This window comes from Bombina bombina, chromosome 10, assembly GCF_027579735.1.
Source record: "Bombina bombina isolate aBomBom1 chromosome 10, aBomBom1.pri, whole genome shotgun sequence".
Taxonomy (NCBI): domain Eukaryota; kingdom Metazoa; phylum Chordata; class Amphibia; order Anura; family Bombinatoridae; genus Bombina; species Bombina bombina.
In genome coordinates this window covers 192795465-192814143 of record NC_069508.1, presented here as the reverse complement: position 1 = coordinate 192814143, position 18679 = coordinate 192795465, and the positions used below count along the sequence as shown (strand labels likewise).

The following is an 18679-nucleotide window of genomic DNA, read 5'->3' as shown; positions in this document are numbered from 1 at the left end:
GATTAGCTGATGGGGTACGTTTTTCCTATTGCAGTAAAACAGTTACCTTTTAAATTTTTAAGACACAGTAACAGTTTATTTGAGATTAAACTAATTTGATTAATTTATGACCTTTTTATGAGCACATTTTTCCTCATTTAGTAAAAAAGTTACCTTTTTAAATTTTAAAGGGACAGTAACGTTTTATTGTTAAAGTTTTTTTCGGTAAAAGTAAATTTTTATTATATTGTCATCTTATTGTGCTTAAGTATGGACATAGGAGCCGTGCAAAATGTTACTTGCTCCATGTGTTTGGATGCAAATGTGGAACCACCAATCCCTTTCTGTCCCTCATGTATTGAGAGGGCTTTAAGTTATAGGGAAAAGATTTTTCATGAGCAAAATTTTTCAACAGCGGATGCTTCTCAGGAGTCTAATGATGAGATTCAGAGTATGCCGCAGCTTTCTCCCCATGCGTCCCAAACTTTAACGCCCTCTGAAGCAGTGCCCTGTACTTCTGCTCTAGCGCCAGCTGGAGTTACCTTAAAAGACATAGCTGCGCTTATGTCTTCCACAATTTCTGATGCGTTGTCTGCTTTTCCAATGCTGCAAGGCAAACGTAAGAGGAAAGACAAACACCCAGTAAGTGAGTTTTCTGATGCAATGGTGGCAATCTCGGATGTACCCTCCCAGGGAACTGAGGTGGAGGGTATGGAGGTTCCATCGGAAGGCGAAATTTCAGACTCAAAGTTCATTGCCTCTGACTGATTCGGAGGTTGTAACTTTCAGGTTTAAACTAGAACACCTCCGCCTGTTACTCAGGGAGGTTTTGGTTATTTTAGACGACTGTGATTCCACAGTAGTGGTCGCTCCTGCAAAGTCAAGTAAATTGGACAGATATTTCGAGGTTCCTTCTTACTCAGACGTTTTTCCAGTGCCAAAGCAAGCTTCGGAGATTGTTTCTAAGGAATGGGAGAGACCAGGTATTCCCTTCTCTCCCTCTCCTATTTTTAAAAAGATGTTTCCTATAGCTGACTCTTTCAAGGAGGCTTGGCAAACAGTTCCTAAGGTAGAAGGGGCTATTTCCACCTTAGCCAAGCAAACTACTTGCAGCCTCCCGAGAGAGTTACGGCTCATTCCACAAGGGCTGTTGCTTCCTCATGGGCATTAAAAAATGAAGCTTCTGTAGAACAGATTTGCAAGGCTGCAACCTGGTCTTCTCTTCACACTTTTTCAAAGTTTTACAAATTTGACACTTTTGCCTCGGCTGAGGCTGTTTTTGGGAGAAAGGTTCTTTAAGCAGTGGTGCCTTCCGTTTATGTTCCCTGTCTTGTCCCTCCCGTATCATCTGTGTACTCTAGCTTGGGTATTGAATCCCATCAGTAATTAAGATGATCCGTGGACTCATCGTGTCTTAAAAAAGAAAAGAAAATTTATGCTTACCTGATAAATGTATTTCTTTTTTGGCACGATGAGTCCACGGCCCGCTCTGCTCTTTTAGACAGGTTGTGGGTTATTCTAAACTTCAGACACCTCTGCACCTTGGCTTTTCCTTTCTCTTCCTAACTTCGGTCGAATGACTCTAGTGGGAGGGAAAGGGAGGAGTTATTTAACAGCTCTGCTGTGGTGCTCTTTGCCGCCTCCTACTGACCAGGAGGTGAATATCCCATCAGTAATTAAGATGATCCATGGACTTATCGTGTCAAAAAATAAATACATTTATCAGGTAAGCATACATTTTCTTTTTTGCAAAAATACAAATATTGTGAGCGCAGGAAAATGTTTCAAACTATTTAACTCGCAAATCTACCATTTCTGCAGAATCAGTTAGAGACTGCTCCTCCTCATGAACTGAAGAACACATTTACCTTATTGCACGAAATTTTGGTATGTACTAAAAATGATTGTAATATGCTTAACTTTATATGTCATTATGCAGCTGAGTTGCTTGAAATTGTATCAATACTGCACTAGCGATAAAGTTTTAATGAAATATCTTATGGGGTTTTATTAGTTCCAATTTGTACAAGATTATGTTTTTAAAGGGATAGAATGATTGCATTTACATTTAAAATATAATTTTTGCAAAAATGTTTCTAGTAAAAGCTATTTCTGTTTTCTGCGGAATACGCACATATGCTGTGAGGGCTGTGCACCAGCATTTAAACATCACAAGAGCTGACAGTGGTGTGTAATGCTTCTGTGTCATACAGGCTAATGCTGACTCTCTGGGGTGGTGTTTTGTTTGAATACTAGTGCACGGCCCTCACAGGATATGCGAGTATGCTGCAGAAAAACAGGAATAACTTTTATTAGAAGCAAGGCAATTTTTCTAATGGAAGTGTATGGCAAAAATGCTTAGAATCAAAATTGAAATGCACCCATGCACGTTTAAAGGGACACACAACCCAATTTATTTATTTCATGATTGAACCAAAAGCAGGGCGACTCCTATGCTTACATTCCTGTTTTTTCAGATAAGTTAAATTGCTGCTCTATCTGAATCATGAAAGAAAAAAATTGAGTTTTGCGTCCCTTTAAGTTTTTTTACCTTTTCATCCCTTTGTGAGAATTACTCCATTTACTCTCTTCTATAGGTTATTGAAGATCCCTTACAGTTACACCGGCTAAAATTTGCATTTGAGACAGATGGGTTATTAGGTAAGTAGATTTTAGGTTGTTGCTTGTAAATCTTAATACCGTGTCTTTCGCTGCCCATTTATTTATGAAATATGCCAGAGTTTGTTTTTTTTAATCAGATTTCTCTTCTTGCAAGACCACGTATAGACTTTGGAAGAAACAATGGGGTCTGTTCCTTTCGAGGTGAATTGCAGGCAAATTTAAACATTTCAATAACCGCCATTAACTATGCATTATGAAGGGCCAAAAACAGTGAGTTTGGCCCTGAGTTAACCCTGCACATTGCATAGTTAATGCTGTGTACAATAACCTGAAATAGGAGAATTGCAGGTGAATTGTATGCAGTATTAACTATGGATTGTGCTGGGCTAAGTCGACTGCTTGCAGGAGATACTCACTGGGTTTGGCCCTGCATAATGCATAGTAAATGAAAGATTTCAAATAAACTACAAGTCACCTGCAATTCATCTCTTTATGAATATAGCCCAACAATCAGCAGCTATAGATATATAGCTTTAGAGAACCAATAAGCTCTTAACCTTAATATGGTTTTCTTAAAAGAAACAATACTTTTTATTTTACTAGGTACAATTTTATTGGCAGTCCATCAGGAGCCAATCCGCAACGTTAGTCATGTGATCAAGGTTATGATCCTGTGACTTGCTGTTTTCCTTGTTTACCATCAGAACGTGGTTCCAATCTTGCTTTGTAGCCCCCATCCTGAAGGGGTCAATAGTACTTGCGTGCAAAAAACAATGCAATACAGAAACAATATAACCAAATTGAATCAAATTTATCAGATTAAATAAGATATGAAATAGTAACTTCCCTTTGAATACTTCAAGAACACAGCCATCCCTGGTGTCTCTTGTACCGCAAGTAGAATGGCGGCGCAGTTTCTATCTGGTTAATTAGTATTCTAATTAATTAACCTGCTAAGATACATTTTATTCGCTCTTGAAAAAAAACAGTTGATTGGTTTTATCTGTATTCAGATTTTTGCAAAGGATTTAATTAAACTGGTATTTTTTTTTTTTTATAAGATTCTGGCAGTTTTTTAATAAAGGCGCATCTTTAACACGCCTTCTTGTGAGTACATTCCATTTAGTGCACCACCTTCAACAAGGAATTTACATAGGAAGGATTTCTAAACCGAGAGAGAATCCTCATTAACCAGATATAAACTGTGCCGCCATTGTACACAGTTAATAGTACTCACATCTAATACTCCCCCTACCTGCCTCCCTAGATTGTCTTTTTCTCTTTGGGTGATGCTTATCTCCTTCAACCAATCAAAAGCATTGCCATACGACTTGACGATTTTAATGTGCTGTCGAATCTTTGTGAGAGACAAATGCGTGCTATTCCACAGGGTAGTCCTGCTCCGATTCACTCTTAATTTGGAAAACTGACAGATATAACATTGCTGCGCAAGACCTGCCTAAAGTGACATTATTATAGCGTCACACGTCAGATGTCCTTGCAACATTTAATGCAAACAATGAGTTTTGCGATCTAGCATGTCTGCGTATACGCAGTTCTTCTAACTAATGGGAGATGGCATTATCTAATATGTACAGGGTGGGTGGGGCTGCTCTCTATATCACTACACTATATAAAGACCATGGAAGGGAACCGGGGAGAATATGATGAAATTAAAACAGATTATAAATATTTTTTTAAATAAATTAAAAATTTAATTTAAATATAGCAGTATTCATGGGGATGTCAACACCTTTCTACAGGTACATTTAAAACTATAATCATTTACCATCACTTTAATATCTCCAATAAAAAAGTAGTTCCTGTGCAGTATTGGACTGACCGATCAGTGTATTCCCAGTTGTTTAACGGTTTGTTACGGTTAAATGCAGAGGCACAAACAAATAGGTTTAAACAATAAACTGCTATATATAGATATGTATATAAATATCATTTTTTACTGGAAAATGTGTTAGTCTTGTGATCAATAACAGGCGCTCTCATTACGAAAAACTTATTTTACAGCTCTGATGCATCACAGTAACCACGTGGACAGTAGTCGCTGCTATCAGTGTGTGAAGTTCCTTGTTACGCTTGCCCAAAAGTAAGTAGAAAAGTTCTGATTTGACTTATCCTGGTCACACATACCCCAGTATAATTATGTTCATTATTATGGGTGGTTTGAAGAACCCTGTATTAAAGGAAACAAATTACATAATAAAAAAGTGTGTGAAAATGTTAGTGGCTTACATGAAACTAGCAGGTGATAAATGGGGCATACTGCAGTATCCATTCTCCTTGCAGTATAACTGAATCTGCTTTCTAGGGAGCATGGGACAAAGACTTATTTTTTTAATGTCTCTTTAATTGCTTTTTTTTAATAAACGTATATAAAATAACTTATTTAAAATTATTACTTTGATCTCCTTTTTTATTAAATTACTACTTTTGGGGCGTTATTTATAATAAAAAGCATGTTTATTGGTTTGTGGTTATTGTAGCTGTTTTGTTTTCTTTTAAAGGTGTCCTGCTGCTAAAGAATACTTTAAGGAAAATTCTCACCATTGGAGCTGGGCGGTTCAGTGGTTACAGAAGAAGGTAACATCTGGTCTAATTATTCATAAAGTGTTCATTGATATTAAAACCTCTGAAGGACCAGTATAAGTGGCTAGATTTGTTACTGTAATACTGTGTTTTAAATGTTGTATTTAGATGTATTTGAAAGGACCACCTGACCTTCTCATAATACAGGTAGAAAACCTTTTATCCAAACTGTGTGGAACCGGAAAAGGTTTAGATTTTGTAATATTTGCATCTTTAAAATGGAACAGTGTTGAAAGGGGATATAATTAAGTGTAGACAACAATATCTTCTCATTTGGGCAATATTTACTTGTCATAATACAGTTTATACCTGCAGCCTAAAGGTAGTTTTATATCTTTTTTTAAAAAAACATTTGTATACAAAGTACACTCAGAAAGACAGTAAGTACTATAGTCAGAAAGGTAATATTTGTTTTTGTTTTAAAAAAAGACTTATTTACATTTTAGTACACAAAAACAAAATCAGACATATGCAGAAAAGATTGACTTAAAGGCCACGGAACAAAAAAGTTTAGATTTCAGAATAAATTTGGATTTTGGAATTCCAGATTTGTGTTTTCTTCCTGTAATAAAGAATCATCCGCTAATTAATTTATCTTTGTGTTGTCTCACCTGTCTTCCATGACACAACTTTCTAACAATTCTTTCCTAGAATAGTTTCCATCTTAATATGAGAAGAGTTCACGGCATCATTCCTTGTGGGAATACAGAACCTGGCCACCAGGAGGAGGCAAAGACATCCCAGCCAAAGGCTTAAATACCTCCCCCACTCCCCTCATCCCTTCTTCCCCCAGTCATTCTTTGCCTTTCGTCACAGGAGGATGGCAGAGAAGTGTCGGAGTAGTCTCTTATGGAGGGTAGTACTCTTCGCTATGGGACTGGAGTTTTAAGTAGTCTTGTCAGCCTCTCAGTGAGAGCATTGACGAATGTTAGGGTCTGGAGATACAGGGAGAGTCTTTCTGCAAAACCATCCAGACTCGTATACAATCAGTGTTGACGAGTTTCACTGCCTGCTTCTATCACTCAAGTCCATGTCAGGTGCAATGCTACAAGACTGTCAAACTTGAGATGCTGTGTGTCTGTTCCACGGCGATGATTCTGGTAAGATCGTTTCATTTTATATCATATGATAACGTAAGAAGACAGGGTCACAGTGTGACTCCTTTATCTGTATGGAATCAAGGGTTAATATCTCTGGAAGGGGATTATTGAACAGAGGGGATTTATACATGATTTGCTTTATTATGTTTTATGCTGCGACGTGTGATATGAGGCTCTGGCAGATGTGGGAACAATCAGGTTTTACTTTCGTTTTGGATAAACTGTACAGCCTATCAGTTTGGCGTGCTTTTTCATCCTGCAGCAGGGGCGGTCCTACATGGCACTCCATGTGACCGGGTGTGGCCTCATTAACTTCCTCTTTCTTTCATGTAATTAGCAAGAGTCCATGAGCTAGTGACGTATGGGATATACATTCCTACCAGGAGGGGCAAAGTTTCCCAAACCTCAAAATGCCTATAAATACACCCCTCACCACACCCACAATTCAGTTTTTACAAACTTTGCCTCCGATGGAGGTGGTGAAGTAAGTTTGTGCTAGATTCTACGTTGATATGCGCTCCGCAGCAAGTTGGAGCCCGGTTTTCCTCTCAGCGTGCAGTGAATGTCAGAGGGATGTGAGGAGAGTATTGCCTATTTGAATGCAGTGATCTCCTTCTACGGGGTCTATTTCATAGGTTCTCTGTTATCGGTCGTAGAGATTCATCTCTTACCTCCCTTTTCAGATCGACGATATACTCTTATATATACCATTACCTCTGCTGATTCTCGTTTCAGTACTGGTTTGGCTATCTGCTATATGTAGATGAGTGTCCTGGGGTAAGTAAGTCTTATTTTCTGTGACACTCTAAGCTATGGTTGGGCACTTTGTTTATAAAGTTCTAAATATATGTATTCAAACATTTATTTGCCTTGACTCAGAATGTTCAACTTTCCTTATTTTCAGACAGTCAGTTTCATATTTGGGATAATGCATTTTAATTTAACATTTTTCTTACCTTAAAATTTGACTTTTTCCCTGTGGGCTGTTAGGCTCGCGGGGGCTGAAAATGCTTCATTTTATTGCGTCATTCTTGGCGCAGACTTTTTTGGCGCAAAAATTCTATTTCCGTTTCCGGCGTCATACGTGTCGCCGGAAGTTGCGTCATTTTTTGACGTTATTTTGCGCCAAAAATGTTGGCGTTCCGGACGTGGCGTCATTTTTGGCGCCAGAAACCATTTAGGCGCCAAATAATGTGGGCGTCTTATTTGGCGCGAAAAAATATGGGCGTCGCTTTTGTCTCCACATTATTTAAGTCTCATTTTTTATTGCTTCTGGTTGCTAGAAGCTTGTTCTTTGGCATTTTTTCCCATTCCTGAAACTGTCATTTAAGGAATTTGATTAATTTTGCTTTATATATATGTTGTTTTTTCTCTTACATATTGCAAGATGTCTCACGTTGCATCTGAGTCAGAAGATACTACAGGAAAATCGCTGTCAAGTGCTGAATCTACCAAAGCTAAGTGTATCTGCTGTAAACTTTTGGTAGCTATTCCTCCAGCTGTTGTTTGTATTGATTGTCATGACAAACTTGTTAAAGCAGATAATATTTCCTTTAGTAAAGTACCATTGCCTGTTGCAGTTCCTTCAACATCTAAGGTGCAGAATGTTCCTGATAATATAAGAGATTTTGTTTCTGAATCCATAAAGAAGGCTATGTCTGTTATTTCTCCTTCTAGTAAACGTAAAAAATCTTTTAAAACTTCTCTCCCTACAGATTAATTTTTAAATGAACATCATCATTCTGATTCTGATGATTCCTCTGGTTCAGAGGATTCTGTCTCAGAGGTTGATGCTGATAAATCTTCATATTTATTTAAAATGGAATTTATTCGTTCTTTACTTAAAGAAGTACTAATTGCTTTAGAAATAGAGGATTCTGGTCCTCTTGATACTAATTCTAAACGTTTAGATAAGGTATTTAAAGCTCCTGTGGTTATTCCAGAAGTTTTTCCTGTTCCTAATGCTATTTCTGCAGTAATTTCCAAAGAATGGGATAATTTGGGTAATTCATTTACTCCTTCTAAACGTTTTAAGCAATTATATCCTGTGCCGTCTGACAGATTAGAATTTTGGGACAAGATCCCTAAAGTTGATGGGGCTATTTCTACCCTTGCTAAACGTACTACTATTCCTACGTCAGATGGTACTTCGTTTAAGGATCCTCTAGATAGGAAAATTGAATCCTTTCTAAGAAAAGCTTATCTGTGTTCAGGTAATCTTCTTAGACCTGCTATATCTTTGGCTGATGTTGCTGCAGCTTCAACTTTTTGGTTGGAAACTTTAGCGCAACAAGTAACACATCGTGATTCTCATGATATTATTCTTCTTCTTCAGCATGCTAATAATTTTATCTGTGATGCCATTTTCTCCAACATAGGTGTGTCCGGTCCACGGCGTCATCCTTACTTGTGGGATATTCTCTTCCCCAACAGGAAATGGCAAAGAGCCCAGCAAAGCTGGTCACATGATCCCTCCTAGGCTCCGCCTTCCCCAGTCATTCTCTTTGCCGTTGTACAGGCAACATCTCCACGGAGATGGCTTAGAGTTTTTTGGTGCTTAACTGTAGTTTTTATTATTCAATCAAGAGTTTGTTATTTTAAAATAGTGCTGGTATGTACTATTTACTCTGAAACAGAAAAGAGATGAAGATTTCTGTTTGTAAGAGGAAAATGATTTTAGCAACCGTTACTAAAATCGATGGCTGTTTCCACACAGGACTGTTGAGAGGAATTAACTTCAGTTGGGGGAAACAGTGAGCAGACTTTTGCTGCTTGAGGTATGACACATTTCTAACAAGACGATGTAATGCTGGAAGCTGTCATTTTCCCTATGGGATCCGGTAAGCCATTTTTATTACATAAGAAAAAAAGGGCTTCACAAGGGCTTTCAAGACTGTAGACATTTTCTGGGCTAAAACGATTGATATATAAGCAGATTTTATACTTCATAGCTTTGAGGAATTATTTTATTCTTGGGAATTATGTAAAATAACCGGCAGGCACTGTATTGGACACCTTATTCTCTAGGGGCTTTCCCTAATCATAGGCAGAGCCTCATTTTCGCGCCTCTATTGCGCACTTGTTTTTGGGAAGCATGACATGCAGATGCATGTGTGAGGAGCTCTGATACATAGAAAAGACTTTCTGAAGGCGTCATTTGGTATCGTATTCCCCTTTGGGCTTGGTTGGGTCTCAGCAAAGCTGATACCAGGGACTGTAAAGGGGTTAATTATAAAAACGGCTCCGGTTCCGTTATTTTAAGAGTTAAAGCTTTCAAATTTGGTATGCAATACTTTTAAGGCTTTAAGACACTGTGGTGAAATTTTGGTGAATTTTGAACAATTCCTTCATACTTTTTCACATTTGCAGTAATAAAGTGTGTTCAGTTTAAAATTTAAAGTGACAGTAACGGTTTTATTTTAAAACGTTTTTTGTACTTTGTTATCAAGTTTATGCCTGTTTAACATGTCTGAACTACCAGATAGACTGTGTTCTGTATATGGGGAAGCCAAGGTTCCTTCTCATTTAAATAGATGTGATTTATGTGACACAAAATTTAGAGAAAATGATGCCCAAGATGATTCCTCAAGTGAGGGGAGTAAGCATGGTACTGCATCATCCCCTCCTTCGTCTACACCAGTCTTGCCCACACAGGAGGCCCCTAGTACATCTAGTGCGCCAATACTCCTTACTATGCAACAATTAACGGCTGTAATGGATAATTCTATCAAAAACATTTTAGCCAAAATGCCCACTTATCAGCGAAAGCGCGACTGCTCTGTTTTAGAAAATACTGAAGAGCATGAGGACGCTGATAATATTGGTTCTGAAGTGCCCCTACACCAGTCTGAGGGGGCCAGGGAGGTTTTGTCTGAGGGAGAAATTTCAGATTCAGGGAAAATTTCTCAACAAGCTGAACCTGATGTGATTACATTTAAATTTAAATTGGAACATCTCCGCGCCCTGCTTAAGGAGGTGTTATCTACTCTGGATGATTGTGAGAATTTGGTCATTCCAGAGAAATTATGTAAAATGGACAAGTTCCTAGAGGTCCCGGGGCCCCCCGAAGCTTTTCCTATACCCAAGCGGGTGGCGGACATTGTAAATAAAGAATGGGAAAGGCCCGGCATACCTTTCGTCCCTCCCCCTATATTTAAGAAATTGTTTCCTATGGTCGACCCCAGAAAGGACTTATGGCAGACAGTCCCCAAGGTCGAGGGGGCGGTTTCTACTCTAAACAAACGCACCACTATACCCATAGAAGATAGTTGTGCTTTCAAAGATCCTATGGATAAAAAATTAGAGGGTTTGCTTAAAAAGATGTTTGTTCAGCAAGGTTACCTTCTACAACCAATTTAATGCATTGTTCCTGTCACTACAGCAGCGTGTTTCTGGTTCGATGAACTAGAAAAGGCGCTCAATAAAGATTCTTCTTATGAGGAGATTTTGGACAGAATTCATGCTCTCAAATTGGCTAACTCTTTCACCCTAGACGCCACTTTGCAATTGGCTAGATTAGCGGCGAAAAATTCTGGGTTTGCTATTGTGGCGCGCAGAGCGCTTTGGCTAAAATCTTGGTCAGCGGATGCGTCTTCCAAGAACAAATTGCTCAACATTCCTTTCAAGGGGAAAACGCTGTTTGGCCCTGACTTGAAAGAGATTATTTCTGATATCACTGGGGGCAAGGGCCACGCCCTTCCTCAGGATAGGTCTTTCAAGGCCAAAAATAAACCTAATTTTCGTCCCTTTCGCAGAAACGGACCAGCCCCAAGTGCTACGTCCTCTAAGCAAGAGGGTAATACTTCTCAAGCCAAGCCAGCCTGGAGGCCAATGCAAGGCTGGAACAAAGGTAAGCAGGCCAAGAAACCTGCCACTGCTACCAAGACAGCATGAGATGTTGGCCCCCGATCCGGGACCGGATCTGGTGGGGGGCAGACTCTCTCTCTTCGCTCAGGCTTGGGCAAGAGATGTTCTGGATCCTTGGGCGCTAGAAATAGTCTCCCAAGGTTATCTTCTGGAATTCAAGGGGCTTCCCCCAAGGGGGAGGTTCCACAGGTCTCAATTATCTTCAGACCACATAAAAAAACAGGCATTCTTACATTGTGTAGAAGACCTGTTAAAAATGGGAGTGATTCATCCTGTTCCATTAGGAGAACAAGGGATGGGGTTCTACTCCAATCTGTTCGTAGTTCCCAAAAAAGAGGGAACATTCAGACCAATCTTAGATCTCAAGATCCTAAACAAGTTTCTCAAGGTTCCATCGTTCAAAATGGAAACCATTCGAACAATTCTTCCTTCCATCCAGGAAGGTCAATTCATGACCACGGTGGATTTAAAGGATGCGTATCTACATATTCCTATCCACAAGGAACATAATCGGTTCCTAAGGTTCGCATTTCTGGACAAGCATTACCAGTTTGTGGCACTTCCGTTCGGATTAGCCACTGCTCCAAGAATTTTCACAAAGGTACTAGGGTCCCTTCTAGCGGTGCTAAGACCAAGGGGCATTGCAGTAGTACCTTACTTGGACGACATACTGATTCAAGTGTCGTCCCTTCCACAAGCAAAGGCTCACACGGACATTGTCCTGGCCTTTCTCAGATCTCACGGGTGGAAAGTGAACGTAGAAAAAAGTTCTCTATCTCCGTCAACAAGGGTTCCCTTCTTGGGAACAATAATAGACTCCTTAGAAATGAGGATTTTTCTGACAGAGGCCAGAAAATCAAAACTTCTAAACTCTTGTCAAATACTTCATTCTGTTCCTCTTCCTTCCATAGCGCAGTGCATGGAAGTAATAGGTTTGATGGTAGCGGCAATGGACATAGTTCCTTTTGCGCGAATTCATCTAAGACCATTACAACTGTGCATGCTCAGTCAGTGGAATGGGGATTATACAGACTTGTCTCCGACGATACAAGTAGATCAGAGGACCAGAGATTCACTCCGTTGGTGGCTGTCCCTGGACAACCTGTCACAGGGGATGAGCTTCCGCAGACCAGAGTGGGTCATTGTCACGACCGACGCCAGTCTGGTGGGCTGGGGCGCGGTCTGGGGACCCCTGAAAGCTCAGGGTCTTTGGTCTCGGGAAGAATCTCTTCTCCCGATAAATATTCTGGAACTGAGAGCGATATTCAATACTCTCAAGGCTTGGCCTCAGCTAGCAAAGGCCAAATTCATACGGTTTCAATCAGACAACATGACGACTGTTGCGTACATCAACCATCAGGGGGGAACAAGGAGTTCCCTGGCGATGGAAGAAGTGACCAAAATCATTCAATGGGCGGAGACTCACTCCTGCCACTTGTCTGCAATCCACATCCCAGGAGTGGAAAATTGGGAAGCGGATTTTCTGAGTCGTCAGACATTTCATCCGGGGGAGTGGGAACTCCATCCGGAAATCTTTGCCCAAATTACTCAATTGTGGGGCATTCCAGACATGGATCTGATGGCCTCTCGTCAGAACTTCAAGGTTCCTTGCTACGGGTCCAGATCCAGGGATCCCAAGGCGACTCTAGTAGATGCACTAGTAGCACCTTGGACCTTCAAACTAGCTTATGTATTCCCGCCGTTTCCTCTCATCCCCAGGCTGGTAGCCAGGATCAATCAGGAGAGGGCATCGGTGATCTTGATAGCTCCTGCGTGGCCACGCAGGACTTGGTATGCAGACCTGGTGAATATGTCATCGGCTCCACCATGGAAGCTACCTTTGAGACGAGACCTTCTTGTTCAAGGTCCGTTCGAACATCCGAATCTAGTCTCACTCCAACTGACTGCTTGGAGATTGAACGCTTGATCTTATCAAAGCGAGGGTTCTCAGATTCTGTCATTGATACCCTTGTTCAGGCCAGAAAGCCTGTAACTAGAAAAATCTACCACAAAATATGGAAAAAATATATCTGTTGGTGTGAATCTAAAGGATTCCCTTGGGACAAGATAAAAATTCCTAAGATTCTATCCTTTCTTCAAGAAGGTTTGGAGAAAGGATTATCTGCAAGTTCTTTGAAGGGACAGATTTCTGCCTTGTCTGTATTACTTCACAAAAAGCTGGCAGCTGTGCCAGATGTTCAAGCCTTTGTTCAGGCTCTGGTTAGAATCAAGCCTGTTTACAAACCTTTGACTCCTCCTTGGAGTCTCAATTTAGTTCTTTCAGTTCTTCAGGGGGTTCCGTTTGAACCCTTACATTCCGTTGATATTAAGTTATTATCTTGGAAAGTTTTGTTTTTGGTTGCAATTTCTTCTGCTAGAAGAGTTTCAGAGTTATCTGCTCTGCAGTGTTCTCCTCCTTATCTGGTGTTCCATGCAGATAAGGTGGTTTTGCGTACTAAACCTGGTTTTCTTCCGAAAGTTGTTTCTAACAAAAACATTAACCAGGAGATAGTCGTGCCTTCTTTGTGTCCGAATCCAGTTTCAAAGAAGGAACGTTTGTTGCACAATTTGGATGTAGTTCGTGCTCTAAAATTCTATTTAGATGCTACAAAGGATTTTAGACAAACATCTTCCTTGTTTGTTGTTTATTCTGGTAAAAGGAGAGGTCAAAAAGCAACTTCTACCTCTCTCTCTTTTTGGCTTAAAAGCATCATCAGATTGGCTTACGAGACTGCCGGACGGCAGCCTCCTGAAAGAATCACAGCTCATTCCACTAGGGCTGTGGCTTCCACATGGGCCTTCAAGAACGAGGCTTCTGTTGATCAGATATGTAAGGCAGCGACTTGGTCTTCACTGCACACTTTTACTAAATTTTACAAATTTGATACTTTTGCTTCTTCTGAGGCTATTTTTGGGAGAAAGGTTTTGCAAGCCGTGGTGCCTTCCATCTAGGTGACCTGATTTGCTCCCTCCCTTCATCCGTGTCCTAAAGCTTTGGTATTGGTTCCCACAAGTAAGGATGACGCCGTGGACCGGACACACCTATGTTGGAGAAAACAGAATTTATGTTTACCTGATAAATTACTTTCTCCAACGGTGTGTCCGGTCCACGGCCCGCCCTGGTTTTTTAATCAGGTCTGATAATTTATTTTCTTTAACTACAGTCACCACGGTATCATATGATTTCTCCTATGCAAATATTCCTCCTTTACGTCGGTCGAATGACTGGGGAAGGCGGAGCCTAGGAGGGATCATGTGACCAGCTTTGCTGGGCTCTTTGCCATTTCCTGTTGGGGAAGAGAATATCCCACAAGTAAGGATGACGCCGTGGACCGGACACACCGTTGGAGAAAGTAATTTATCAGGTAAACATAAATTCTGTTTTTGATATTATCAGAGTTGATGTCAGGTTTATGTCTCTAGCTATTTTAGCTAGAAGAGCTTTATGGCTTAAAACTTGGAATGCTGATATGGCTTCTAAATCAACTTTACTTTCCATTTCTTTCCAGGGTAACAAATTATTTGGTTCTCAGTTGGATTCCATTATTTCAACTGTTACTGGTGGGAAAGGAACTTTTTTACCACAGGATAAAAAATCTAAAGGTAAAAACAGGGCTAATAATCGTTTTCGTTCCTTTCGTTTCAACAAAGAACAAAAGCCTGATCCTTCATCCTCAGGAGCAGTTTCAGTTTGGAGACCATCTCCAGTCTGGAATAAATCCAAGCCAGCTAGAAAGGCAAAGCCTGCTTCTAAGTCCACATGAAGGTGCGGCCCTCATTCCAGCTCAGCTGGTAGGGGGCAGGTTACGTTTTTTCAAGGAAATTTGGATCAATTCTGTTCACAATCTTTGGATTCAGAGCATTGTTTCAGAAGGGTACAGAATTGGTTTCAAGTTGAGACCTCCTGCAAAGAGATTTTTTCTTTCCCGTGTCCCAGTAAATCCAGTAAAAGCTCAAGCATTTCTGAAATGTGTTTCAGATCTAGAGTTGACTGGAGTAATTATGCCAGTTCCAGTTCCGGAACAGGGGATGGGGTTTTATTCAAATCTCTTCATTGTACCAAAGAAGGAGAATTCTTTCAGACCAGTTCTGGATCTAAAAATATTGAATAGTTATGTAAGGATACCAACGTTCAAGATGGTAACTGTAAGGACTATCTTACCTTTTGTTCAGCAAGGGAATTATATGTCCACAATAGATTTACAGGATGCATATCTGCATATTCCGATTCATCCAGATCATTATCAGTTCCTGAGATTCTCGTTTCTGGACAAGCATTACCAATTTGTGGCTCTGCCGTTTGGCCTAGCTACAGCTCCAAGAATTTTTACAAAGGTTCTCGGTGCCCTGCTGTCTGTAATCAGAGAACAGGGTATTGTGGTATTTCCTTATTTGGACGATATCTTGGTACTTGCTCAGTCTTTACATTTAGCAGAATCTCATACGAATCGACTTGTGTTGTTTCTTCAAGATCATGGTTGGAGGATCAATTTACCAAAAAGTTCTTTGATTCCTCAGACAAGGGTAACCTTTCTGGGTTTCCAGATGGATTCAGTGTCCATGACTCTGTCTTTAACAGACAAGAGACGTCTAAAGTTGATTGCAGCTTGTCGAAACCTTCAGTCACAATCATTCCCTTCGGTAGCCTTATGCATGGAAATTCTAGGTCTTATGACTGCTGCATCGGACGCGATCCCCTTTGCTCGTTTTCACATGTAACCTCTTCAGCTCTGTATGCTGAAGCAATGGTGCAAGGATTACACAAAGATATCTCAATTAATATCTTTAAAACCGATTGTTCGACACTCTCTAACATGGTGGACAGATCACCATCGTTTAATTCAGGGGGCTTCTTTTGTGCTTCCGACCTGGACTGTAATTTCAACAGATGCAAGTCTCACAGGTTGGGGAGCTGTGTGGGGATCTCTGACGGCACAAGGAGTTTGGGAATCTCAGGAGGTGAGATTACCGATCAATATTTTGGAACTCCGTGCAATTTTCAGAGCTCTTCAGTTTTGGCCTCTTCTGAAGAGAGAATCGTTCATTTGTTTTCAGACAGACAATGTCACAACTGTGGCATACATCAATCATCAAGGAGGGACTCACAGTCCTCTGGCTATGAAAGAAGTATCTCGAATTTTGGTTTGGGCGGAATCCAGCTCCTGTCTAATCTCTGCGGTTCATATCCCAGGTGTAGACAATTGGGAAGCGGATTATCTCAGTCGCCAAACGTTGCATCCGGGCGAATGGTCTCTTCACCCAGAGGTATTTCTTCAGATTGTTCAAATGTGGGAATTTCCAGAAATAGATCTGATGGCGTCCCATCTAAACAAGAAACTTCCCAGGTATCTGTCCAGATCCCGGGATCCTCAGGCGGAGGCAGTGGATGCATTATCACTTCCTTGGAAGTATCATCCTGCCTATATCTTTCCGCCTCTAGTTCTTCTTCCAAGAGTAATCTCCAAGATTCTGAAGGAATGCTCGTTTGTTCTGCTGGTAGCTCCGGCATGGCCTCACAGGTTTTGGTATGCGGATCTTGTCCGGATGGCCTCTTGCCAACCGTGGACTCTTCCGTTAAGACCAGACCTTCTGTCACAAGGTCCTTTTTTCCATCAGGATCTGAAATCCTTAAATTTAAAGGTATGGAGATTGAACGCTTGATTCTTGGTCAAAGAGGTTTCTCTGACTCTGTGATTAATACTATGTTACAGGCTCGTAAATCTGTATCTCGAGAGATATATTATAGAGTCTGGAAGACTTATATTTCTTGGTGTCTTTCTCATCATTTTTCCTGGCATTCTTTTAGAATACCGAGAATTTTACAGTTTCTTCAGGATGGTTTAGATAAGGGTTTGTCCGCAAGTTCTTTGAAAGGACAAATCTCTGCTCTTTCTGTTCTTTTTCACAGAAAGATTGCTATTCTTCCTGACATTCATTGTTTTGTACAAGCTTTGGTTCGTATAAAACCTGTCATTAAGTCAATTTCTCCTCCTTGGAGTTTGAATTTGGTTCTGGGAGCTCTTCAAGCTCCTCCGTTTGAACCTATGCATTCATTGGACATTAAATTACTTTCTTGGAAAGTTTTGTTCCTTTTGGCCATCTCTTCTGCCAGAAGAGTTTCTGAATTATCTGCTCTTTCTTGTGAGTCTCCTTTTCTGATTTTTCATCAGGATAAGGCGGTGTTGCGAACTTCTTTTGAATTTTTACCTAAAGTTGTGAATTCCAACAACATTAGTAGAGAAATTGTGGTTCCTTCATTATGTCCTAATCCTAAGAATTCTAAGGAGAAATCGTTGCATTCTTTGGATGTTGTTAGAGCTTTGAAATATTATGTTGAAGCTACGAAATCTTTTCGTAAGACTTCTAGTCTATTTGTTATCTTTTCCGGTTCTAGAAAAGGCCAGAAAGCTTCTGCCATTTCTTTGGCATCTTGGTTGAAATCTTTAATTCATCTTGCCTATGTTGAGTCGGGTAAAACTCTGCCTCAGAGAATTACAGCTCATTCTACTAGGTCAGTTTCTACTTCCTGGGCGTTTAGGAATGAAGCTTCGGTTGACCAGATCTGCAAAGCAGCAACTTGGTCCTCTTTGCATACTTTTACTAAATTCTACCATTTTGATGTATTTTCTTCTTCTGAAGCAGTTTTTGGTAGAAAAGTACTTCAGGCAGCGGTTTCAGTTTGAATCTTCTGCTTATGTTTTTCGTTAAACTTTATTTTGGGTGTGGATTATTTTCAGCAGGAATTGGCTGTCTTTATTTTATCCCTCCCTCTCTAGTGACTCTTGTGTGGAAAGATCCACATCTTGGGTAGTCATTATCCCATACGTCACTAGCTCATGGACTCTTGCTAATTACATGAAAGAAAACATAATTTATGTAAGAACTTACCTGATAAATTCATTTCTTTCATATTAGCAAGAGTCCATGAGGCCCGCCCTTTTTTTGTGGTGGTTATGATTTTGTATAAAGCACAATTATTCCAATTCCTTATTTTATATGCTTTCGCACTTTTTTATCACCCCACTTCTTGGCTATTCGTTAAACTGAATTGTGGGTGTGGTGAGGGGTGTATTTATAGGCATTTTGAGGTTTGGGAAACTTTGCCCCTCCTGGTAGGAATGTATATCCCATACGTCACTAGCTCATGGACTCTTGCTAATATGAAAGAAATGAATTTATCAGGTAAGTTCTTACATAAATTATGTTTTCCTGACCGTGCGGTTTACAGGAGAAGTGGTTTTCTCTGTGGGGCCTGGGTCATAGGAGGTGGTGAGTGCCCCGGCCATTGGGGGTATAAAGGTGCCATTTACTTTTTCTATAGTCCATTTTAAAAGTGCAAGCTATAGAGGACTCTGATGCATTAGAGGGTACTCCCTCTTTACCCAGATCTAATACCTGTTTTTATTGTGAGGAGGCTATGGTATACCCGCCTGCTCAACTATGTTCCACATGCCTTGATAAAGTAGTTATATCTAAAAAGATTAAGATGTTTAGTACAACTGAGCCGT

General features: G+C 40.3%; 1 protein-coding gene across 1 annotated transcript in view; it reads left to right on the top strand.

Annotated features, from left to right (window-relative positions):
- Positions 1–18679, top strand: part of LOC128640795 (ubiquitin carboxyl-terminal hydrolase 24) — a 385043-nt gene that overhangs the window by 336799 nt on the left and 29565 nt on the right. Inside the window, exons 49-52 of the mRNA XM_053693215.1 lie at positions 1801–1866; positions 2577–2640; positions 4627–4705; positions 5124–5199. Coding sequence (XP_053549190.1) covers positions 1801–1866; positions 2577–2640; positions 4627–4705; positions 5124–5199 — 285 coding nt within the window. The remainder of the gene's footprint in view (positions 1–1800; positions 1867–2576; positions 2641–4626; positions 4706–5123; positions 5200–18679) is intronic.